Genomic DNA, 26,108 nt, shown 5'->3' on the forward strand with positions numbered 1-26,108 from the left:
TGAGAACGCACCCTTGTAGGGCCCCAGTGTTGAGGATCAGCGGGGTGGAGATGTTGTTACCTACCCTCACTACCTGGGGGCGGTCCGTCAGGAAGTCCAGGACCCAGTTGCACAGGGCGGTGTCAAGACCCAGGGTCTCGAGCTTGATGATGAGTTTGGAACTATGGTGTTAAATGCTGAGCTGTAGTCAATGAACAGCATTCTCACATAGGTATTCCTCTTGTCCAGATGGGTTAGGGCAGTGTGCAGTGTGATTGCGATTGCGTCGTCTGTGGACCTATTGGAGTGGGTCTAGGGTGTCAGGTAGGGTGGAGGTGATATGGTCCTTGACTAGTCTCTCAAAGCACTTCATGATGACGGAAGTGAGTGCTACGGGGCGGTAGTCATATAGCTCAGTTACCTTAGCTTTCTTGGGAACAGGAACAATGGTGGCCCTCTTGAAGCATGTGGGGACAGCAGACTGGGATAAGGATTGATTGAATATGTCCGTAAACACACCAGCCAGCTGGTCTGCGCATGATCTGAGGATGCGGCAGGGGATGCCGTCTGGGCCTGCAGCCTTGCGAGGGTTGACACGTTTGAATGTTTTGCTCACGTCGGCTGCAGTGAAGGAGAGCCCGCAGGTTTTGGTAGCGAACAGTGTCTGTGGCACTGTATTGTCCTCAAAGCGAGCAAAGAAGTTGTTTAGTCTGTCTGGGAGCAAGACATCCTGGTCCGCAACGGGGCTGGTTTTCTTTTTGTAATCCGTGATTGACTGTAGACCCTGCCACATACCTTGTGTCTGACCCGTTGAATTGCGACTCTACTTTGTCTCTATACTGATGCTTAGCTTGTTTGATTGCCTTGCGGAGGGAATAGCTACACTGTTTGTATTCGGTCATGTTTCCGATCACCTTGCCCTGATTAAAAGCAGTGGTTCCCGGTTTCAGTTTTGCGCAAATGCTGCAATCAATCCACGGTTTCTGGTTTGGGAATGTTTTAATAGACGCTGTGGGTACGACATAGCCGATGCACTTGCTAATAAACCCGCTCACCGAATCAGCGTATTCATCAATGTTGTTGTTCGCCGCAATGCGGAACATATCCCAGTCCACGTGATCGAAGCAATCTTGAAGCGTGGAATCTGATTGGTCAGACCAGCGTTGAACAGACCTGAGCGTGGGAGCTTCCTGTTTTAGTTTCTGTCTATAGGCTGGAAGCAACAAAATTGAGTCTTGGTCAGCTGTTCCGAAAGGAGGGCGGGGAGGGCCTTATATGCGTTGCAGAAGTTAGAATAACAATGATCTATGGTTTTGCCAGCCCTGGTTGCGCAATCGATATGCTGATAGAATTTAGGGTGCCTTGTTTTCAGATTAGCCTTGTTAAAATCCCAAGCTACAATAAATGCAGCCTCAGGATATTTGGTTTCCAGTTTACATAGAGTCAAATGAAGTTCGTTCAGGGCCATCGATGTGTCTGCTTGGGGGGGGATATATGCGGCTGTGATTATAATCGAAGAGAATTCTCTAGGTAGATAATGCGGTCGGCATTTAATTGTGAGGAATTCAAAGTCAGGTGAACAGAAGGACTTGAGTTCCTGTATGTTGTTATGATCACACCACATCTCGTTAATCATAAGGCATACAACCCCGCCCTTCTTCTTACCAGAAAGATGTTTGTTTCTGTCGGCGCGATGCGTGAAGAAACCAGCTGGCTGTACCGACTCCGATAGAGTGTCTCGAGTGAGCCATGTTTCCGTCAAACAAAGAACATTACAGTCTCTGATGACTCTCTGGAAGGATACCCTTGCACGGATTTCATATACCTTGTTGTCAAGAAACTGGACATTGGCGAATAGTATGCTCGGGAGCGGTGCGCGATGTGCCTGTCTACGGAGCCTGACCAGAAGACCGCTCCGTCTGCGCCTTCTACCGCGTCGTTGTTTTGAGTCTTCGGCTGGGATCCGATCCATTGTCCTGGGTGGTGGGCAAAACAGAGGATCCGCTTCGGGAAAGTCGTATTCCTGGTGAGTTGTAATGTTGGTGAGTTGACGTTGTTCTTATATCCAATAGTTCCTCCCGACTGTATGTAATAAAACCTAAGATTACCTGGGGTAACAATGTAAGAAATAACACGTAAAAAAAACAAAATACTGCATAGTTTCCTGGGAACGCAAAGCTAGGCAGCCATCTCTGTCGGCGCCGGAGGTGTGTGAACTTGAACCCTGTAAGAATCCTGGATCTAGCCGGACAGTTTTTTTCTATAGATTTCAGAAATGCAGTGTAACTACATAACAACTACATAACTACATCCCCCAAAATGTATACGATTGCAAAATCGAATGCTTCTAACCTTGGTACTGAAAACCTAAATCAATACTGTCCTTAACGTGGTTCTTCAAAAATGTTGCATAATACTTGTTGGATGCGAATTTGGGGTTGAGCTGTTTAATTACGCTGTGATATTTTCACACATCTGAAAACGTCTTCCTGGACCAGATTAATGACAGTCAAGTGACGAACAGCTGTTGTGATGGCACATGCAATGCAACAGCCCAAGAGCTGGAAAAAAGGTGTTTGTGAGGAATGTCCAGAATATTGGAATCTCATTCATTACGCCGGTGAAGACAGTTGTGCCTGGATCCACGTTGGATCTAATATCTCTAGTGAATTGATGTTAATCATCTGTTGTCTGCTTGGTTTACAGCAGGGTCTCGTGAAATTTAAGAAAGAAAGAAAGCATCAATGTAATGAGTTCATGTTGTTTTCATATGTTTCTGTATCTCGGATTGGACACAGTCTGCTGTGAGTAATTGTATAGGATAGACTATTGCGCGACACCCGACGCTATTCTTATGAATTGATCAGGATATAATGACAAATTACGTAGCCTAGTGGGCTTCTTCACAAAATGATCTGGTAATAAAATAACATGACACATTCATTTCTTTCCATGTTACACCTGCAATTTTAAACAATACAAATGGCTTGAAGACACATACTTGAATTTGGAGCTCACATGTACTGGAACAGGCAGATATTTCCTCAATTTGGTGCTTGAAAAGTCCTTGTACAGTGGAAGTCGGAAGCTTACATACACTTAGGTTGGAGTCATTAAAACTAGTTTTTCAACCACTCCACAAATTTCTTGTTAATTAACAAACTATAGTTTTGTCAAGTCGGTTAGGACATCTACTTTGTGCATGACACAAGTAATTTTCCAACCATTTTTTACAGACAGATTAATTCACTGTATCACAATTCCAGTGGGTCAGAAGTTTACATACACTAAATTGACTGTGACTTTACAACAGCTTGGAAAATTCCATTAAATTATGTCATGGCTTTAGAAGCTTCTGATAGGCTAATTGATATAATTTGAGTCAATTGGAGGTGTACTTCAAGGCCTACCTTCAAACTCAGTGTCTCTTTGCTTGACATCATGGGAATATCAAAAGAAATCAGCCAAGACCTCATAAAAAAAATTATAGACCTCCACAAGTCTGGTTCATCCTTGGGAGCAATTTCCAAACGCCTGAAGGTACCACATTCATCTGTAAAAACAATAGTACGCAAGTATAAACACCATGGGACCACGCAGCCAGCATACTGCTCAGAAGGAGACGCGTTCTGTCTCGCAGAGATGAACGTATTTTGGTGCGAAAAGTGCAAATCAATCCCAGAACAACAGCAAAGGACCTTGTGAAGATGCTGGAGGAAACAGGTACAAAAGTATCTATATCCACTGTAAAACGAGTCCTATATTGACATAACCTGAAAGGCCGCTCAGCAAGGAAGAAGCCACTGCTCCAAAACCGCCATAAAAAAGCCAGACTACGGTTTGCAACTGCACATGGGGACAAAGATCGTACTTTTTGGAGAAATTTCCCCTGGTGTGATGATACAAAAATAGAACTGTTTGGCCATAATGACCATCATTATGTTTGGAGGAAAAAGGGGGAGACTTGCAAGCCGAAGAACACCATCCCAACCGTGAAGCACGGGGGTGCCAGCATCATGTTGTGGGGGTGCTTTGCTGCAGGAGGGACTGGTTCACTTCACAAAATAGATGGCATCATGAGGCAGGAAAATAATGTGGATATATTGAAGCAACATCTCAAGACATCAGTCAGGAAGTTAAAGCTTGGTCGCAAATGGGTCTTCCAAATGGACAATGACTTTGGAAGCATACTTCCAAAGTTGTGGAAAAAGGCTTTAGGACAACAAAGTCAAGGTATTGGAGTGAACATCACAAAGCCCTGACCTCAATTCTAAAGAAAATTTGTGGGCAGAACTGAAAAAGCGTGTGCGAGCAAGGAGCCCTGACTCAGTTACACCAGCTCTGTCAGGAGGAATGGGCCAAAATTCACCCAACTTATTGTGGGAAGCTTGTGGAAGGCTACCCGAAGCGTTTGACCCAAGTTAAACAATTTAAAGGCAATGCTACCAAATATTAATTGAGTGCATGTAAACTTCTGAACCACTGGGAATGTGATGAAAGAAATAAAAGCTGAAATAAATCACTCTACTATTATTCTGACATTTCACATTCATAAAATAAAGTGGTGATCCTAACTGACCTAAAACAGGGGATTTTTACTAGGATTAAATGTCAGGAATTGTGAAAATTGTGAGTTTAAATGTATTTGGATAAGGTGTATGTAAACTTCCGACTTCAACTATAATTATTGTAGCCAATTTATAAGTTCTCCTACATAATTATCCGTGAGAGAGTTGTGGCCACTTTCGTGTGTTTCCCGCAGCTTCAATTGAAGGGTGTTTTACTCTGTTGCGGTAAAACCATGTGCGGTTTTCAATACAAATCCTTCCATTACACATTGGTCGCTTTCTCATTATAAAAACAGCGATGGTGACATTAAAATAGTGAGATTAATGCAACAGCTATTCATGACTTTATTATGTGTGCCTGCCTCGGCAACATAGGCTACAGAAATCACCATGAATGCATCAAATTCATTTAGGCAAGTGCATATTATTCCCACATTTTAGAATGTGATAATTTGAATATCAAATCATTGGCAATGCCTACAATTCATTATTCTTTTCTTCTTGCATGTTTTTTTTAAAGGGGTTCTATATTAGGTCCTTTAGGCCCATGAACAATTATATACAGTGCATTCGGAGAGTATTCAGACCCCTTCACTTTTTCCAAATTTTGTTATGTTACAGCCTTATTCTAAAATGGCTTAAATAGTTATTCCCCCTCAATCTACACACAATAACCCATAGTGACAAAGCAAAACCAAGTTTAGAGCTTTATGCAATTTATTAAAAATAAAAAAGACTTTAGTCCAATCAAATCAAATTTTATGTCACATGCGCCAAATACAACAGGTATACAACCTTACCGTGAAATGCTTACTTACAAGTCCTTAACCAAAAATGCAGGTAAGAAAATAGAGTTAAGAAAATATTTTGTCCTGCCACCTCCATTGGTGACAAAGCCTGCCACCGTTGAGTCGTCAGCAAACTTAATGATGGTGTTAGAGTCGTGTTTGGCCACGCAGTTCAGTTTGTGCGAACAGGGAGTACAAGTGGGGACTAAAAGCGCGCACCCCTGAGGGGCCCACATGTTGAGGATCAGCGTGGCAGATGTGTTGTTGCCTACCCTTATCACCTGGGGGCAGCACGTCAGGAAGTCCAGGATCCAGTTGCTGAGGGAGGTGTTTAGTCCCAAGGTCCTTAGCTTAGTGTTGAACGTTGAGATGCATTCACAGCATTTACTCAGTACTTTGTTGAAGCACCTTTGGCAGCAATTACAGCCTTGAGTATTGTTGGGTACAAGCTTGGCACACCTGTTTTTGGGGAGTTTATTTCATTCTTCTCTGCAGATCCTCTCAAGGTCTGTCAGGTTGGATGGGGAGTGTCGCCGCAGAGCTATTTACAGGTCTCTCCAGAGATGTTAGATCGGCTTCAAGTCCGGGCTCTGGCTGGGCCACTCAAGGACATTCAGAGACTTGTCCCGAAGCCCACCCTGCATTGTCTTGGCTGTGTGCTTAGGGTCGTTGTCCTGTTGGAAGGTGAACCATGGCCCCAGTCTAAGGTCCTGAGCGCTCTGGAGCAGGTTTTCATCAAAGATCTCTCTGTACTTTGCTCCATTCATCTTTCCCTCAATCCTGACTTGTCTCCCAGTCCCTCCCCCCGGAAAAACATACCCACAGCATGTTGCCACCACCATGCTACACCCAAGGGATGGTGCCAGGAATCCTCCAGACGTGAATCTTAGCATTCAGGCCAAATAGTTTCATCAGACCAGAGAATCTTGTTTCTCATGGTCTGAGAGTCTATTAGGTGACATTTGGCAAACTCCAAATGGGCTGTCATGTGCCTTTTACTGAGGAGTGTCTTCCATCTGACCACTCTACCATAAAGGCCTGATTGGTGGAGTGCTGCAGAGATGGTTGTCCTTCTGGAAGGTTCTCCCTTCGCCACAGGGGAACTCTGGAGCTCTGTCAGAGTGACCATCGGGTTCTTGGTCACCACCCTGACCAAGGCCCTTCTCCGATTGCTCAGTTTGGCCGGGCGGCCAGCTCTAGGGAGAGTCTTGGAGATTTCAAATTTCTTCCATTTAAGAATGGAGGTCACTGTGGGTCACTGTGTTCTTGGGGACCTTCAGCGCTGCAGAAATGCTTTGGTACCCGTCACCAGATCTGTGCCTCAACAGTCTTGTCTCGGAACTCTACGGACAATTCCTTCAACCTCATGGCTTGGTTTTTGCTCTGACAACACTGTCAACTGTGGCACACACCTTATATAGACAGGTGTGTGCCATTCTAAAATCATGTCCAATCAATTGAATTTACCACAGGTAAATTGAAATCAATTAAAATCAAGTTGTAGAAACATCGAGGATGACGAATGGAAACAGGATGCACCTGAGCTCAATTTCAAGTCTCATAGCAAAGGGTCTGAACACTTATGTAAATTAAGTATTTCTATTTTTTTCTAAAAACCTGTTTCGCTTTGTCATTATGGGGTATTGTGTAGAATGATGAGGAATTTTTTAAATGTAATCCATTTTAGAATAAGGCTGAAAAGTAACAAAATGTGGAAAAAGTCAAGGGGTCTGAATACTTTCCGAAAGCACTGTAAATTATTATTTGTATTTTTTTAACCTTTATTTTACTAGTAAAGTCAGTCAAGACCAAATTATTATTTACAGTGACGGCCTACCCCGGCCAAACCCGGACGACGCTGGGCCAATTGTGCGCCGCCCTATGGTACTCCCAATCACAGCCGGATGTGATGCAGCCTGGATTCGAACCAGGGACCGCTGCGCCACTCACACGTTATATTACATTGAGGTTCTTTAAAATTACAATTATGTGCTTGAAATAGTCCCTGAAAGTCTTTGAATTTGACTTGCCAATGTCTGTACGTACTCTGCTTAAAAGATGTACAGTCCTAGGCCTACGTAGGTGGAGTTATGGGCCAATTTTAATATATTCCTATTTGTACACATGTGAAACTCCTTAAAAATATATATATTTTTTTTATGTTGATCCCAATGTCATACATTGGCCCCATTATTTATAGAGACCTACTTACAGGGTAAGCATGGAGTAGCCCGGGGGCCATGATGTACGGGTTGGGCAGCAGAGGCGGCACTCCAGGCGGAAGGTTAGGAGGTGCTTTCCCTGTAAAGAGACCAGCAGAAACAAAAGACAAAACATATAAAATAATAGGATGGAAATTATAGTATTAGAAAAAGTAAACACATAAAACACACTTCAAATTTACAACACGCTTACGTCTCACATCTAAAACTGACCACAGTCAGCGTCCCAAATGGCACCCTATTCCTGTGCCTTCAGAAAGTACCCACACCCCTTGACTTTTTCCACATTTTGTTGTTACAGCCTGTATTTAAAAATGGATTAAATTGAGATTTGTCATCACTTAGTACCATTTGTCTACACATAATACCAATGTCAATATGTTTTAAAACGAAAAGAAGAAATGCCTTCAGTCAATAAGCATTCAACCCCTTTGTTTTGGCAAGCATAAATAAGTTCAGGAGTAAAAATGTGCTTAACAAGTCACATAAGTTCCATGGACTTACTGTGTGTAATTGTGTTCTGCAGACTGCCCTATCCCATCTGGACAAGAGGAATAGCTACGTAAGAATGCTGTTCATTGACTAGAGCTCAGCCTTCAACACCATAGTACCCTCATCAATAAGCTCCGGGCCCTGGGTCAGAACCCCGCCCTGTGCAACTGGGTCCTGTACTTTCTGACAGGCAGCCCCCCAGGTGGTGAAGGTCGGAAACAACACCTCCACTTCACTGATCCTCAACACAGTGGCCCCACAAGGGTGCATGCTCAGCCCACTGCTGTACTCCCTGTTCACCCATGACTGCGTGGCCACGCTCGCAGTGGAGAAGGTGGAACGCTTCAAGTTCCGCGGCGTACACATCGCCATGACAATCTGAAATGGTCCAGCCACACAGTCAGTGTGGTGAAGAAGGAGCAACAGCACCTCTTCAACCTCAGGAGGCTGAAGAAATTTGGCTTGGCCCCTAAGACCCTCACAAACTTTTACAGATGCACAATTGAGAGCATCCTGTATCTGTATCACCGTCAGGGTCCCTGCTCATCTGCGTGAACGTGCCTTAGGCATGCTGCAAGGAGGCATGAGGACTGCAGATGTGGCCAGGGCAATAAATTGCAATGTCCGTACTGTGAGACGCCTAAGACGGACAGCTGATCGTCCTCGCAGTGGCAGACTACGTGTAACAACACCTACACAGGATCGGTACATCCGAACATCACACCTGCGGGACAGGTACAGGATTGCAACAACTGCCCGAGTTACACCAGGAACTCACAATCCCTCCATCAGTGCTCAGACTGTCCGCAATAGGCTGAGAGAGGCTGGACTGAGGGCTTGTAGGCCTGTTGTAAAGCAGGTCCTCACCAGACATCACCGGCAACAACGTCGCCTATGGGCACAAACCCACCGTCGCTGGACCAGACAGGACTGGCAAAAAGGGCTCTTCACTGATGAGTCACGGTTTTGTCTCACCAGGGGTGATGGTCAGATCCACGTTTATCGTCAAAGGAATGAGCGTTACACCGAGACCTGTACTCTGGAGTGGGAGGGTCCGTCATGGTCTGGGGTGGTGTGTCTGGGGTGGTGTGGTGCTGTCATTGCAGGCAATCTCAACACTGTGTGTTACAGGGAAGACATCCTCCTTCCTCATGTGGTACCCTTCCTGCAGGCTCATCCTGAGATGACCCTCCAGCATGACAATGCCACCAGCCATACTGCTCGTTCTGTGCGCGATTTCCTGCAAGACAGGAATGTCAGTGTTCTGCCATGGCCAGCGAAGAGCCCGGATCTCAATCCCATTGAGCACATCTGGGACCTGTTGGATCGGAGGGTGAGGTTTAGGGCCATTCCCCCCAGAAATGTCCGGGAACTTACAGGTGCCTTGGTGGAATAGTGAGGTAACATCTCACAGCAAGAACTGGCAAATCTGTTGCAGTCCATGAAGAATGCACTGCAGTACTTAATGCAGCTGGTGGCCACACCAGATACTAACTGTTACTTTTGATTTTGACCCTCCCTTTGTTCAGGGACACATTATTCCATTTCTGTTAGTCATGTCTGTGGAACTTGTTCAATTTATGTCTCAGTTGTTGAATCTTATGTTCATACAAATATTTACACATGTTAAGTTTGCTGAAAATAAACACAGTTGACAGTGAGGACATTTTTTTCCCGCTGAGTTTATATACTGTATTCTATTCTACTGTATTTTAGTCAATGCCACTCTGACATTGCTCATTTCTTAATTCCATTCTTTTACTTTTAGATTTGTGTATTATTGTGATTTTTAAAAATACTACTACACTGATGGAGCAATCTTTTTTTTTAATGACTACATCTCTGTACTCCACACATACAATTATCTGTAAGGTCCCTCAGTTGAGCAGTGAATTTCAAACAGATTCAACCACAAAGACTAAGAAGGTTTCTTTGTCCTGAATACAAAGTGATGTTTGGGGCAAATCCAATACATAACACATTACTGAGTACCACCATCCACATTTCCATGTATGGTGGTGGCAGCGTCACGTTATGGGTATGCTTGTAATCTTAGGGACTGGGGAGTTTTTCCAGGTAAAAAAAATACATGGAATGGACCTAACCACAGGCAAAATCCTAGAGGAAAACCTGGTTCAGTCTGTTTTCCACCAGCCACTGAATTCGCCTTTCAGCAGGACAATGACCTAAAACACAATGCCAAACCTACACGAGTTGCTTACCAAGAAGTCAGTGAATGTTCCTGAGTTGCCTAGTTACAGTTTAGACTAAAATCTATGATAAGACCTGAACATGGTTGTCTAGCAATGACCATCAACTAATTTGACAGAGCATGAAGAATTTTGAAAATAAATGGCCAAATGTTGCACAATCCATGTGTGGAAAACTCTTAGATACTTACCCAGAAAGACTCACAACTGTAATCACTGCCAAAGGTTTTTCAACAAAGTATTCACTCAGGGGTGTGACCTGTATTTTATTTTCAATACACTTGCAAAAATGTTTTTAAAAAATGTCATTATGGTGTATTGTTTTCACTGTCATTATGGTGTATTGATGGGTGAGATTAAAATTTTTTAAACCCAATTTGAATTTGGGCTGTAACAACAAAATCAGGAATAAGTCAAGGGGTGTGAATACTTTCTTTAGGCTCCGGTCAAAAGTAGTGCACTATATATAGGGAATAGGGTGCCATTTGGGACGCACACCCCTTAACCAAAAACCCATGTCTAACCTGAGAAGACTGCAGAGCTGCGTGAGGAGGCGGAGGAAGCGATAGCCTGGGCTTGGGCTGCTGTGGACATGGCTGCAGAGGCTATGGCTGGAGGTCCCATGGAGGCTGCTGTGTGGAGGCCCATAGCTACTAGGCTGCTGACGGGGCCCAGGCCCGAGGGGACCGACTGAGAAACTGTGTTCACTGAAGAGGGCTGAGGGGCCCCCATGGAGACCTGCTGAGCTGCTGCAGTCACCGACGAGGAAGAGGGGACCGAGGACCCCGCCGAGACAGAGGGGAAGGAGGAGGAGTGCAAGCTGGAGTTGTCTACGCTCTGGAGCTATAAGGATGGATGAAGAGGGGATAGATGGAGAGGAGGTTATCATGATAAAACAGGATTAAATCCCCAATAGGTTAAAGGATGCATCAATTACTACTTAATCTATCACAGGAAATTCTTTCTCTTCTCGCTCACACACTCACCATTAGACTGGCGTTGGATATGCAGACTTGTGATAGAGCAAGACTGTTCTGTTGTGTAGAAAGGGAACTGAGAGAGAACAAACAATCATCCATCAATTTAGTTGAATAAATAACCGTTATCCACTTGCACTACTAAAATCCAAACTCTTCAAATGTCACTCAAAATCATGATCACTACAGCATTCTTTGAAACATTCTTCAACCTGTACAGCTCCAGTGTCCTCGCGCGAATTGACCTACAAATTGCACGGTGGTTGACCTGTGCACAATGTCTACGGAAGATTTCTGCGATTCCAAGACAAATTACACATAGTGCTCTCAAGGGAAGGGCCATCTGAGCATTGAAAACGCACAGATCCGAATACTTGGTGGAGATTCAGAAGAGAAGCGCCTTCATGGACATAAAGAATTGCTTGTCCTTTGCATTCCAAGGCTGAAGCCGCTGCCTTCCTAGGAGAGAATAACCTTACCAGAAAAGATACCGGGCCAAGGGTAATACTACCGGGCCGTGCCCTATTTATTGAAACGATCATGAATAACAAAACGTACCTATTTTCGTTGTATTATGAAGGCGTTTTAAGTATAGAATGAATATCTTAATTATTCAGCTCTCAATTCTTTTGACCTCATGGCTGTGTGACCTTATATAGACAGGTGTGTGTGCACCCCCCCCCCTGAACCCACCATAGGATCAGGCCCCACCCTGGACACCTCATTGGCTTTGGGCCTGAGGTGTACATTATGTTCCAAAGCTGTCATCAAGACAAAGGGTGGCTACGTTGAAGAATCTCAAATATTTTTTATTTGCTTAACACTTTTTTGGTTACTACATGATTCCATGTGTTATTTCATAGTTTTGATGTCTTCACTATTATTCTGCAATGTAGAAAATAGTAAAAATAAAGAAATGCCCTTGAGTAGATGTGTCCAAACTTTTGACTGGTACTATGTATGCGCACACACACCTGGAATTAATTTCAATTAACAAGTGTCCCTTGATAAAAGTTAATTTGCGGAATTTCTTTCTTCTTAACGCGTTTGAGCCAATCAGTTGTGTTGTGACGAGGTAGGGGTGGTATACAGAAGATAGCCCTATTTGGTAAAAGACCAATCTATATTATGACAAGAACAGCTCAAATAAGCAAAGAGAAACGACTTTCCATGATTACTTTAAGACAGTCAATGCGGAAAATTTCAAGAACTTTGAAAGTTTCTTCAAGTGCAGTCGCAAAAACCATCAAGCACTATGATGAAACTGTCTCTCATGAGGACCGCCACAGGAAAGAAAGACCCAGAGCCACCTCTGCTGCAAAGGATAAGTCCATTAGAGTTAACTGCACCGCAGATTGCAGCCCGAATAAATCCTTCAAAGTTCAAGTAAAAGACATCTCAACATCAACTGTTCAGAGGAGACTGCATGAATCAGGCATTCATGGTCGAATTGCTGCAAAGAAACCACTACTAGAGGACACCAATAATAAGACGTGACTTGCTTGGGCCAAGAAGACCGGTGGAAATCTGTCCTTTTGTCAATTTTAAATGTCTGGTTCCAACCGCCATGTCTTTGTGAGATGCAGAGTAGGTGAATGGATGATCTCCTCATGTGTGGTTCCCACCATGAAGCACGGAGAAAGAGGTGCGATGTGGTGGTGGTGCTTTGCTGGTGACACTGTCTGTGATTTATTTAGAATTCACAGCACACTTAATCAGCATGGCTACCACAGCATTCTGCAGCGATACGCCATCCCATTTGGTTTGCGCTTAGTGAGACTATGATTCGTTTTTTAACAGGTCAATGACACCTCCAGGCTGTGTAAGGGCTATTTGACCAAGAAGGAGAGTGATGGAGTGCTGCATCAGATGACCTGGCCTCCACAATTACCCGACCTCAAACCAGTTGAGATGGTTTGGGATGAGTCTGACCGCAGAGTGAAGGGAAAGTAGCCAACAAGTGCTCAGCATATGTGGGAAATCCTTCAAGACCGTTGGAAAAGCATTCCAGGTGAAGCTGGTTGAGAGAATGCCAAGAGTGTGAAAATCTGTCAAAGGCAAATGGTGGCTACTTTGAAGAATCTCAAATATGACATATTTGGATTAGTTTATGTGTATATAAGCTCACCCAAAAAAATAAACGTCCTCACTGTCAACTGCGTTTATTTTCAGCAAATTTAACAGTTCCACAGACATACAGAGACTAACAGAAATGGAATAATGTGTCCCTGAATAAAGGGGGGGGGGGGGGGGGGTCAAAAGTAACAGTCAGTATCTGGTGTGGCCTCCAGCTGCATTAAGTACTGCTCCTCATGGACTGCACCAGATTTGCCAGGTCTTGCTGTGAGATGTTCTCTCACTCTACCACCAAGGCACCTGCAAGTTCTCAGACATTTCTGGGGGGTATTGGCCTTAGCCCTCATCCTCCGATCCAACAGGTCCCAGACATGCTCAATGGGATTGAGATGCGGGCTCGTCGCTGGCCATGGCAGAACACTGACATTTCTGTCTTGCAGGAAATCAGCCATACTGCTCGATCTGTGTGTGGTGGCATTGTCATGCTGGAGGGTCATGTCAGGATGAGCGTGCAGGAAGGGTACCACATGAGGGAAGAGGATGTCTTCCCTGAAACGCACAGCGTTGAGATTGCCTGCAATGACAACAAGCTCAGTCCGATGATGCTGTGACACACCACCCCAGACCATGACGGACCCTCGCACTCCAGAGTACAGGCCTCTAACGCTAAATCCTTCGACAATAAACAGGAATCCGACCATCACCCCTGGTGAGACAAAACCGCGACTCAACAGCGAAGAGACCTTTTTGCCAGTCCTGTCTGGTCCAGCGACAGTGGGTTTGTGCCTATAGGCGACGTTGTTGCCGGTGATGTCGGGTGAGGACCTGCCTTACAACAGGCCTACAAGCCCTCAGTCCAGCCTCTCTCAGCCTATTGCGGTCTGAGCACTGATGGAGGGATTGTGCATTCCTGGTGTAACTCAGGCAGTTGTTGTTGCCATCCTGTACCTGTCCCGCAGATATGATGTTCGGATGTACCGATCTTGTGCAGTTGTTGTTACACGTGGTCTGCCACTGCGAGGACGATCAGCTGTCCGTCCTGTCTCCCTGTAGCGCTGTCTTAGGCGTCTCACAGTACGGACATTGCAATTTATTGCCCTGGCCATATCTGCAGTCCTCATGTCTCCTTGTAGCATGCCTAAGGCACGTTCACGCAGATTTATTTTATTTATTTATTTTTATTTTACCATTATTTTACCAGGTAAGTTGACTGAGAACACGTTCTCATTTGCAGCAACGACCTGGGGAATAGTTACAGGGGAGAGGAGGGGGATGAATGCGCCAATTGTAAACTGGGGATTATTAGGTGACCATGATGGTTTGAGGGCCAGATTGGGAATTTAGCCAGGACACCGGGGTTAACACCCCTACTCTTACGATAAGTGCCATGGGATCTTTAATGACCTCAGAGAGTCAGGACACCCGTTTAACGTCCCATCCGAAAGACAGCACCCTACACAGGGCAGTGTCCCCAATCACTGCCCTGGGGCATTGGGATATTTTTTTTTTAGACCAGAGGAAAGAGTGCCTCCTACTGGCCCTCCAACACCACTTCCAGCAGCATCTGGTCTCCCATCCAGGGACTGACCAGGACCAACCCTGCTTAGCTTCAGAAGCAAGCCAGCAGTGGTATGCAGGGTGGTATGCTGCTGGCATGAGCAGGGACCCTAGGCATCTTTCTTTTGGTGTTCAGAGTACGTAGAAAGGCCTCTTTAGTGTCCTAAGTTTTCATAACTGTGACCTTAATTGCCTACCGCATGTAAGCCGTTAGTGTCTTAACGACCGTTCCACAGGTGCATGTTCATTCATTGTTTATGGTTTATTGAACAAACATGGGAAACAGTGTTTAAACCCTTTACAATGAAGATCTGTTTAGTTATTTGGATTTTTACAAATTATCTTTGGAAGACAGGGTCCTGAAAAAGGAACGTTTCTTTTTTTGCTGAGTTTATATATACACATATACATCTCAGTGAACTAATTAATTGTTGAGGCGGTCGGAGGCTCCATGCCGAGGGTGTGACGCAATCGCCGAGCCTCTAGAGGCATGTAGTGGCCAAATCGAGCTTTTAATGCATTCAATATTATAATTCCAGTCTTAATGTTCTCATTTTCAGAGTGGACACATTGTTTGCTGTGTGCACAACCTGTGCTACACTTGAGTAACACGTTTTGGTTTATTTCATTCCATATACGAGTTTTGTCAATTTAGTTGTTGTCTTTGGGGGTCTCCTGTCAATGTTGAGTAAGGACGCGTACGCATAGAAGTAGTCCTATAGGCTCCCTGGCCTGCGCACAAATGTAGGCATACAAAATGTGCCCATTTGGGGGATCTGATTGTATTTCTAATTGACTTAACGCACCACCACTAATGACCTGTGGAGCTTCTCAAAGTAATGTTTTCATCACCTCAAACAGCAAGCAGGGTCTGTTTTTACATCCATTACAGTAGTTCCTCAATGTATTTGAAAAATCTTTCCAGCTCTCTTCTTTTCAATAACCACTCAACGTGAAAGGGAAAAAATGTCATGATCTGATCCAATGGAAACGTCATAAAATAGTGCTTATCAGTGCTTCACTAGACTGAAATAGGTTCCGGTACTCATTTTGGGCTGGTACTGTTTTTATATTTAGGTGGAGGAGCTCCACAATACTTTCGAGCTAATATTATTTAAGAGGAACAGGAGATTAAGCAGTAGAACATTTGAGGTGCCGGTACTCTGCTCCAGTGAGCTCCTGCCAAAGGCAAGCACTGCTTCTTATCCCTTGCGCAAATAACCTTCAGCTGTGTCTGTCCCGAGCTCATGGGGGCGGGAAACTCTGAGGGCCCAGATTTTTTTTTACAATGTTGCAAGTTTGCTAGCAAGCTTCAGGCTGGACCAAAGTTAAAAGTTTATACAATGTTTCAAATTCGTTGCAGACAGGCCATGTGATTTGTAAGATATTTATTTTTTAAATCAAGATATTTTCTACCTCCAGGCTGCAGTGTTTTTATTTGTTGACTTTAAGTAGACCTTTTTTTTTATATAGTTGGCAATGGAAATAGAAGTTACTTTATAGGTTTGTATCATTTTCACTTACATTTTTATAGAATTTTGATTAACCACATGACAATGCATCGGTGACATTGTCCCCATGGTGATACATACCCCAACCAGAAGCCATGGATTACAGGCAACATCCGCACTGAGCTAAAGGGTAGAGCTGCCGCTTTAAAGGAGTTGGACTCTAACCTGGACGCTTATAAGAAATCCTACTACGCCCTAATACGAACCATCAAACAGGCAAAGCATCAATACAGGACTAAGATTGAATCCTACTACACCGGCTCCAATGTTCGTCAGATGTGGCAGGTCTTGCAAACTACTAGGGAATACAAAGGGAAACCCAGTGGCAAGCCTACCAGACGAGCTAAATGACTTCCTATCCGCACTTCGAGGCAAGCAACACTGAAGCATGCATGAAAGCACCAGCTGTTCCAGCCCACTGCCGATGTAAGTTCTTTAAACAGGTCAACATTCACAACGCCGCAAGGTTACCAGGACGTGTACTCTGAGCATCGGCTGACCAACTGGCAAAGGGCCTTCACTGACATTTTCAACCTGTCCCTGGCTGAGTCTGTAATACCTACGTTTCAAGCAGACCACCATAGTCCCTGTGCCCAAGAACACCAAGGTAACCTGCCTAAATGACTACCGACCCGTAACACTCACGTTTGTAACCATGAAGTGCTTTGAAAGGGTGGTCATGGCTCACATCAACATCATCATCCCAGAATCCCTAGACCCACTCCAATTTGCATACCACCCCAACAAAGGGTATATAACAAAGTATTGAGATAAACTTTTGTTATTGACCAAATACTTATTTTCCACCATAATTTGCAAATAAATTCATAAAAATTCCTACAATGTGATTTTCTGGATTTTTTCTCCTCATTTTGTCTGTCATAGTTGAAGTGTACCTATGATGAAAATTACAGGCCTCTCTCATCTTTTTAAGTGGGAGAACTTGCACAATTGGTGGCTGACTAACTACTTTTTTGCCCCACTGTATATAAAAATGACACTTAAGCCCTTTGTTCAAACCATCCAGGGTACCCTCTTACTTGCTGTGCTGAGACATGGTATTCGGGGGCAGGTCTTCATTGTGCCCCAGAGCGCTGAGCGACGACTGCTTTGATGTGGTCAACAAGGAGGCGGGCCCTGAGCCACTGTCCGTCAGTGTAGCCATGGAGACTGACGCGGGTGCGACCGAAACAGAGGCTGACTTCACAGACACTGCAGATCCTGCTGCAGCTGGGCAGACTGAACGGAGACAAGATGGAGGGAGAGATGGATTCTGGAATTAGTGCCAACCCAGATGGACGACAGCTCTACAATACACATACTGTCTGATTGGGGAGATTGTCCATAGATTGCCATTCCAAGCTGTTTCCTCTTTAAGGGTTACTTTGAATGAATAGCCATAAAATACTAACAGAGGACCACAAAATAACAGGCCATGGTTCCGGAGTACTTAACCTACATCCAGGAAATGCATAGTAGCGGAGTAACACTTCACACGGTTGCCAGGACAGCCATAACTCCCATATATTCAGACTTCCTTCACTACAAACACACACAACTACCAAAATGACTCACCTTCTACAGATTGTGTATGTACTGAACTGAATCCATTCTAAAAAAAACAAGTTCAAGTGGGCTTGTTAGGGTACAGTAACATAGGGGAGACATTTCCATAGCAACAGTCCATTCAGTAACAGAGGTTCAAAGAAAAGTGAACAGAGCAATTTATTTTGTATTTATCTTGGAATAAACGCAATATGAATGGAGGAATGAATCACAAGGAGGCACAGCGATATGAACAGCGCAATGAATGAATGAATGAAGGCTCACCTCAATGTCTTTCTGCGGGGAGGAGACGGTGGGGTAGCGCCGGGCCTGAGGAGCCCTCTGGTCATACATGTCCATCTGACTGGGGTTGGACAGGGAGGGAGTTGCCTCACTGGAGGAAAAGCAGGGAGATTATATAAAGCCAAAGGCTACTTTGAGAAAGGAGAAGGAGTCCAGTCTCAAAGCGGAAGTGGAGCCAAGTGATAAGAGATGCTTCACATGGGTCTGTTTGTGGTGTTGTACAAGACCCCATCTTACACAAATTGTGCTGTGTCTGGTATGACTGAGATGAGTGCTCACCTGCTGGGGCTTGTGTAGAGGCAATTCTGAACCTGGCAGCCTGGCGAGGTGGTGGCGGGGATGATGTCGTACTCCTGGAGCACGGGTTCAGAGCCAAACTGCAGCGCTCCAAACTGCAGGTTGAGCCCAGAGATGTCTGCCGAGCCTGGCATCTCCACCGGCGTCGCTGGGATCTGGAATAAAATATAATAAAGATATGGTTGATGTCAGGGAAAGCAAGGAAAATAAGTTATGAAAAAGTAGGGAGAGGTAGGGATACATAGGGGTTTGGCAAAGAGTGCTGAAAGTAAAGTGAATTTGTGCTCACTGTTTTCTGCGAATGAGCTTGTGTTACCTGAGGAAAATAATTAGAAGCTGGGCGCAGTATGACCGGCCATTCACTCTCTTTACACCGTCCTTGTATGTCTTTGTATCAGTGTTGAGCTGTTACCTTGGTGGTGATGGAGCTCCTCTTCTTCTGCTGCTTGAGCTTGTGCTGCTGCAATGGCAGGGGGCTGGAGTCCTGGGCGTCCGGCGAGCTAGGGGGCACCGCCATTTTGGGGAGGGAGGACACGGGGGGCGCCATGAGGGACGGGGGGGTGCTCTGTGGGGGCAGGGAGGAGGAGACGGCAGGAGGGAGGAAGGTATCCAACACGGAGGTGGATTGGTAGGGCTGGCGCTTTGTGAAGGGGCTATGGGCCGCAGGCTCCGGCTGGGCGTTCATGTCTGGGGGGGTGATTAGAGAAAGGAAGGTAGAGGCAACACCTGATGGCTAATAAACTTAAAACAAATATCTGAATCTGAACCTTGCATAGGGCAATGAAGATGTGTCCTCTTCATAAACATAAATACCAGTGATGTAGGCATTTCTAACTCTCTGCAAATCCAAGTCAGTCTTGCCCATATGTACAACCCCTACTTTACTTGACAACCATCCAAACTGCCTCTATAGTCCCGGTATCTCCCTGAGTGTCCTCTTACCATACTGGCCCAGCGCTGCAGGGCTGGTGTCCCAGGAGGAGGGGGTAGGTTGTCCTGTTTGGGAGTGCTGGGCAGCCAGCTGAGCCAAGGCCTGGGCAGTCTTAAACTGCTCCAAGAACTGGGAGCCGCTGGTCGTCCCTGTGCTGCCTCCTTTAGGGTCCCCTACTTCACCGAAGCCCTTGCTTAGCATGCTCACCTGCATGGGAACAAAGGAGGAGGAACTGACATTCTGCAAGTTTTAGGAGCGAGTGTGGAACAGAAGAGAACAGCTGTGCTGGTTTATTGCTAGAAAATTTAAAGTGGAACTGACTGGATTTTAGCAACATTAAGTCTTATTCAAATCTGTTCATACAGTGCAGTCGGAAAGTAGTCAGACACTTTGACTTTTTCCACTTAAATTGTTTTCCCCCCCTCAATCTACACACAATACCCAATGACATAGAAAAAAAGTTTAGAAATTGTAGCAAATGTATTATTTTTTTTATCTACTGAAATAGCACATTTATATATGTATTCAGACCCTTTACTCAGTACATTGTTGAAGCACCTTTAGCAGCGATTACAGCCTCGAGTCTTCTTGGGTATGACACTACAAGCTTTGCACACCTATATTTGTGAAGTTTCTCCCATTTTTCTCTGCAGATCCACTCAAGCTCTGTCAGGCTGGATGGGGGGTGTCGCTGCACAGCTAAGTCCAGGCTCTGGCTGGGCCACTCAAGGACATTCAGAGACTCCTGCATTGACTTGGCTGTGTGCTTAGGGTTGTTGTCCTGTTGGAAAGTGAAGCTTCAGCCCAGTATGAGGTTCTGAGCGCTCTGAAGCAGGTTTTTATTAAGGATCTCTCTGTACTTTGCGCCATTCATCTTTCTCGATCCGTGACCAAGGCCCTTCACCCACAATAGCTCAGTTTAGCCATGCGGCCAGCTCTAGGAAGAGTCTTGGTGGTTCCATACTTCTTCCATTTAAGAATGATGGAGGCCACTGTGTTATTGGGGACCTTCAATGCTGCAGAAATGTGTTGGTACCCTTCCCCAGATCTGTGCCTTGACGCAATCCTGTCTCGAATCTCTACGGACATCTCCTTCGACCACATGGCTTGGAGTTTTCTCTGACATGCACGCCAATCAAGTAGAAACATCAAGGATGATCAATGAAAACAGGATGCCCCTGACTTCAATTTTGAATGTCATGGCAAAGGGTCTGAATACTTATGTAAATAAGGTATGTTTTTTTATTTGTAATATATTTGCAAATTTATTGTGTGTAGATAGATTGATGATCCATTTTAAAATGATCCAGTTTAAAATAAGGCTGTAACGTAACAAAATGTGGACAGTAAAGGGGTCTGAATACTTTCCGAATGCACTGTATATACCCCCAGGAAGAATGACACTTTTTTTTGACAAGCGAGCACTTGGTCATTTTCACGTTTTCAAAAATTCTTAGAATGTTTGGGAATTACGTATTGTAAGCCATTTGTGAACATTCTAAATTAATATAGAGTGGGAAAGCGGCCGTGCGATTGGACAATTAATAGACACTGCAGTAAATAAAACATTTGTCTCGTCCATGACCGAAGTCTACGCAGACCAGTGCACCATAGCCAAATCAGAGCTACATTAGGCCTTTATAAAACAAACCATTTGCCACACGGGCCTGCCATCATTCACTTTGAATGGCACTGTGTCTTTACAGGCAGTTGCAACAGCACAACTTTAGATTAGAACGCATTCGGCAAAAGCCACCAAATACACCTTAACGGATTTCTGCAAATACAGTACCAGTCAAAAGTTGACACCTATTAATTCAAAGGTATTTCTTTATTTTCATTATTTTCTACATTGTAGAAGACATCAAAACTATGAAACTATAACACATATGTAATCATTAAGTAACCAAAAAAGTGTTAAACAAATCAAAATCCATTTTATATTTGAGATTCTTCAAAGTAGCCACCTATTGCCTTGATAACAACTTTTCACACACTTGGAATTCTCTCAAACAGCTTCATGAGGTAGTCACTTGGAACGCATTTCAATTAACAGGTGTAACTTGTTAATAATTTGTGTTGTGACAAGGTAGGGGTGGTATACTGAAGATAGCCCTATTTGGTAAAAGACCAATCTATATTATGGCAAGAACAGCTCAAATAAGCAAAGAGAAACGACATTCCATCATTACTTTAAGGTCAGTCGACCTTTGAACGTTTCTTCAAGTGCAGTTGCAAAAACCATCAAGCGCTATGATGAAACTGGCTCTCATGAGAACCACCACAGGAAAGGAAGGCCCAGAATTACCTTTGCTCCAGAGGATAAGTTCAATAGAGTTACCAGCCTCAGAAATCAGCAATTAACTGCACCTCAGATTGCAGCCCAAATAAATGATTCACAGAGTTCAAGTAACATACACATCTCAACATCAACTGTTCAGAGCAGACTGCATGAATCAGGCCATCATGGTCGAATTGCTGGAAAGAAACCACAAAAGGACACAAATAAGAAGCGACTTGCTTGGGCCAAGAAACACGAGCAATGGACATTAGACCGGTGGAAATCTGTCCTTTGGTCTGCTGAGCCCAAATTTGAGATTTTTGTTTCTTTATGAGACGCAGAGTAGGTTAACGGATGATCTCCGCATGTGTGGTTCCCACCGTGAAGCATGGAGGAGGTGTGATGGCACTTTGCTGGTGATACTGTCAGTGATTTATTTAGAATTCAAGGCACACTTAACCAGCATGCCTACCACAGCATTCTACAGTGATACGCCATCCCTTTTGGTTTGCGCTTAGTGGGAATATAATTCGTTTTTCAACAGGACAATGACCCAACACACCTCCGGGCTGTGTAAGGCCAATTTGACCAAGGAGAGTGATGGGGTGCTGCTTCAGATGACCTGGCCTCCACACTCACCCGACCTCAACCCAATTGAGATGATTGGGATGAGTTGGACAGCAGAGTGAAAGAAAAGTAGCCAACAAGTGCTTTGCATATGTGGGAACTCCTTCAAGACTGTTGGAAAAGCGTTCCAGGTGAAGCTGATTTACTTTGAAGAGTCAAAAATATAAAATATATTTGGATTTGTTTAACACTTTTTTGGTTACTACATGATTCCATGTGTTAATTCATAGATTTGATGCCTATAATCAAAATAAAGAAAGACCCTTGAATGAGTAGTTGTCCAAACATTTGACTGGTACTGTATGTAAATACCACGGGAGTCCTCTTACATTTGGGAACTTTACAGTCCTATTGATCAAACAACCATAAAAAGGCAGGCCAGCAAGATCAACAACTAATGCTAGCCAGAGGAAGATGAGCTAAAATCTAACGAAAGAACATTAGATAAACCCTCAAACCTTTTCTGCTAGTGGGCCGTCACAACTGCACTAATAAACAAATGGGGAATAAATACTAAGTAGCCTGTTCTTCCTTCTGCAGCTTGCCTGCTAATGCATTCTTATCCCAACCAAGCACCCAAGCTAACTGGCTAAAGTTGGCCAGCTTGTTACTTCCAGACACAAATGAGAGAACACCTCACTCTGACCATTTTACTTGCCATAGCAGAGCTGGTTAGGCTGTTTACATGTTATCTGGAGCGTTCGTGACTAACCATAACTTTTTTATTTTGCCTTTTTTTTACTGACACCAGTCATATTCTGCGGGTGTTGCACGTTTGTAAATTCATCAGTTATTCTGCACTCTGGCACACAGATGAGAGTGCTCTGAAATCGGAGTTGATAGCATATCTTGCATTCGCAAACTGACTCTGGCTAACTGGATAACAGTCGTTCAGGTTCAGCATAGTGATTCACATTTCTGGCTAGCTAACCTAGCTCACCAAATGACAAATGTATCTCTAGCTGTGTAGCCAGCAAAAAATGTTATGAGGGGAGAAAGTCAGTCACTCACCAGCTGCTCCAATGACATCCATCCTCCTAGAAGCTAGCTATCGTTAGGCTCTGTGTTTGTAGCTTGCTCCATAAATAGATATGCTAGCCTACTAGCCACATTATGACTGACTTGTGATCATTGCCCTTGCTAGTTTGATTGAATTGACATTAGGGCTGGGCGATATGGCCAAAATAGCCTATCAGGTATAAAAAAAATCAAATACAATATTATGTTTTATTAATATTAAGTCATTTCAATGGGTCTTTCTCTATTCCAATTGTTTTATACTTTTCAATTCAACCAACAATTATCAATCTCTGCATTTCTTGCACTCACACTGTCACATAGGGCTGCACGATATGGGCAAACAATCTCAGCCTTATTTTTAACCAAATGTTGCAATTGCGATTTGAGATTTGTAAACTGTAGGAATCATGGAAATGGAATTACTCTAAATCTATAGTTAGAAATTAAAAGTGGGCACTTTGAATACAGTCTGACATGACAACGAATGAAAATGCCAGTGAATAGTTATTGTGACAGGGTAGCAACCAAACTGTTGACAAGTGTTTCCTAGGGGACCCTGTAATATTTGGCTACATTGAATGTTAGCTATTCATGTAGCTAACATTCATCCTATGCATATTCCTCTTTGATTTAGAAGATACTGTTGCACAAACATGCTGATTTAGGTCTACACCATCACTGGTATTATCAGGCTGTATAGCTAGTTACATCTGCTCTGACTCAGTACATTTATTAGCTAGCTACATAGCCAGCCGACTAGCGATTAGCGGCTAACACGATTTAGGCCCATCTTGCTAAGACAAACTAGCCATTTGCAGATATAAGAAACACAAACTAATAGTGTAATTATAGAACGCGAGTGGATTTATATTAAGAAGCAAAGTGAAAACAGCATCGTTGTCATCATTGTTGCATGTGCTGCATTGACCACTGAACGCAAGTGTCTCGTGGTCGAGGAACAACAAATGCGCTCCTTGAGCGACAGGGTGAGGGGCTAGGTCTTTGTGGAAAGCGGCATGGAGAAAGAGAGGACTCAAGTATTGAAGTAAACTATAAAAATAGACATTACACAAAGCGTATCACATTTAGCAAACCAAACATTCAAATACCAGTATAGAAGGTAAACAAACCAGTTTGTGCATCAATACCGGTATATTGTCATATACGGTATACCTCCCCGCCCTAATTGACATTCCCAGGCTTAGTTACAATTGTCCATTTTTGGCCAGAATATTGAGTCATTGAAACAAACAGTGCATCCTGAATGAAGGCAGCAAACAATGTACCAGGCCAGCTGCGATTTACAACCGGATAGCAATATTCTCTGGACTACAAAGAAATGTATTGGTGAATGATATTAATCATGCACTGAACTGCAGCCATCTATTCTGCCAACAATGCCTTACTGTACATCATGGAATGTTGAGTCAAATATAACCTATTTTTAAAAACTAAAGTTGGTTTGGTAGAATAAACTGTGAATTTGATATTTTTGGGCAAAGTAGTTTAAAACGTGGTCAGTTCCACTTCAAGTACAGTCAGTAAAACTGTAGAATTGAGAAGAAGCTGTTGTGTGTGTCCTGTGGGCTCACCACGCTGTGCTGGTTGTAAGGGGTGCTGCTGGAGGGGGGATGTGACAGCGGCACACCTTGCTTGGAGTTGCTGAAGACCAGTGACTGGGGGAGAGAGGGGGGCTGGCTGGCCTTCATGGGGCCCAGGGCCTCTGAGGAGGATGGGGGAGTCTTCCCCAACAGCACAGCCAGGTCAATCCTGCAGGGGACAGAGGTCACAGATCGTAAGTTATTAGCCTTGTCCAAGCCAGAACGGCGCATAGGGCAGTAGCTCATCTCTTGCTTCTGTAGCGTGAGTCAGCTTGATGTACAAGTACACCCCCTGGACAGAATGCTAACCTATTACAGGGTCTGTGCAACAGATGTTGTTCTGATTCATGTTAGCTAACCAATTGTATGTATGAAAGTACGTTTTGGGGTTGATGAAACCTGATACAGAGCTGAAAATCATAGCCATAACACAAGTGCTTGAATTACAAAATTGGAATTTCTCAGTAACTCTGGCCATGACTAGACTGCAGTTTGATGATGTTGAAGATGAATGGTTTAAATGGACATGAGTCAAGATACACACCCTAATAAAAAAATGCATGGCTTTCAGTGAGTGGTTGAGGAGTTTGGCCAAATACATTTAACCTCAGTTTAACAATTCCTGACATTTAATCCTAGTAAAAACTCCCTGTCTTAGGTCAGTTAGAATCACCACTATTTGAAGAATGTGAAATGTCAGAATAATAGTAGAAAATAAAAAAATTAATAAATATTCCCCCATCACATTCCCAGTGGGTCAGAAGTTTACATACACTCAATTAGTATTTGGTAGCATTGCCTTTACATTGTTTAACTTGGGTCAAATGTTTCAGGTAGCCCTCCACAAGCTTCCCACAATACATTGGGTGAATTTTGGCCTACCGTATTCCTCCTGACAGAGCTGGTGTAACTGAGTCAGGTGTGTAGGCCAACTTGCCTGCACACACTTTATCAGTTCTGCCCAAAAATGTTCTATAGGATTGAGGTCAGGGCTTTGTGATGGCCACTCCAATACCTTGACTTTGTTGTCGTTAAGCCATTTTGCCACAACTTTGGAAGTATGCTTGGGGTCATTGTCCATTTGGAAGAGCCATTTGCGACCAAACTTTAACTTCCTGACTGA

The 26,108-nt window shown here is 44.0% G+C and overlaps 1 protein-coding gene across 8 annotated transcripts in view; it reads right to left on the reverse strand.

Moving 5' to 3' along the window:
* The window catches only part of ubap2l (ubiquitin associated protein 2-like), a 79,963-nt gene that overhangs the window by 11,828 nt on the left and 42,027 nt on the right, over positions 1-26,108 (reverse strand). For all 8 annotated transcript variants that reach the window (XM_055875839.1, XM_055875844.1, XM_055875845.1 and 5 more), the window contains 10 exons: positions 24,977-25,154; positions 19,468-19,663; positions 18,938-19,212; positions 18,508-18,680; positions 18,211-18,319; positions 17,956-17,992; positions 17,421-17,619; positions 11,246-11,312; positions 10,784-11,102; positions 7,548-7,636 (listed from right to left, as the gene is read on the reverse strand). In XM_055875839.1, coding sequence (XP_055731814.1) covers positions 7,548-7,636; positions 10,784-11,102; positions 11,246-11,312; positions 17,421-17,619; positions 17,956-17,992; positions 18,211-18,319; positions 18,508-18,680; positions 18,938-19,212; positions 19,468-19,663; positions 24,977-25,154 — 1,642 coding nt within the window. The remainder of the gene's footprint in view (positions 1-7,547; positions 7,637-10,783; positions 11,103-11,245; positions 11,313-17,420; positions 17,620-17,955; positions 17,993-18,210; positions 18,320-18,507; positions 18,681-18,937; positions 19,213-19,467; positions 19,664-24,976; positions 25,155-26,108) is intronic.

This window comes from Salvelinus fontinalis, chromosome 22, assembly GCF_029448725.1.
Source record: "Salvelinus fontinalis isolate EN_2023a chromosome 22, ASM2944872v1, whole genome shotgun sequence".
Taxonomy (NCBI): domain Eukaryota; kingdom Metazoa; phylum Chordata; class Actinopteri; order Salmoniformes; family Salmonidae; genus Salvelinus; species Salvelinus fontinalis.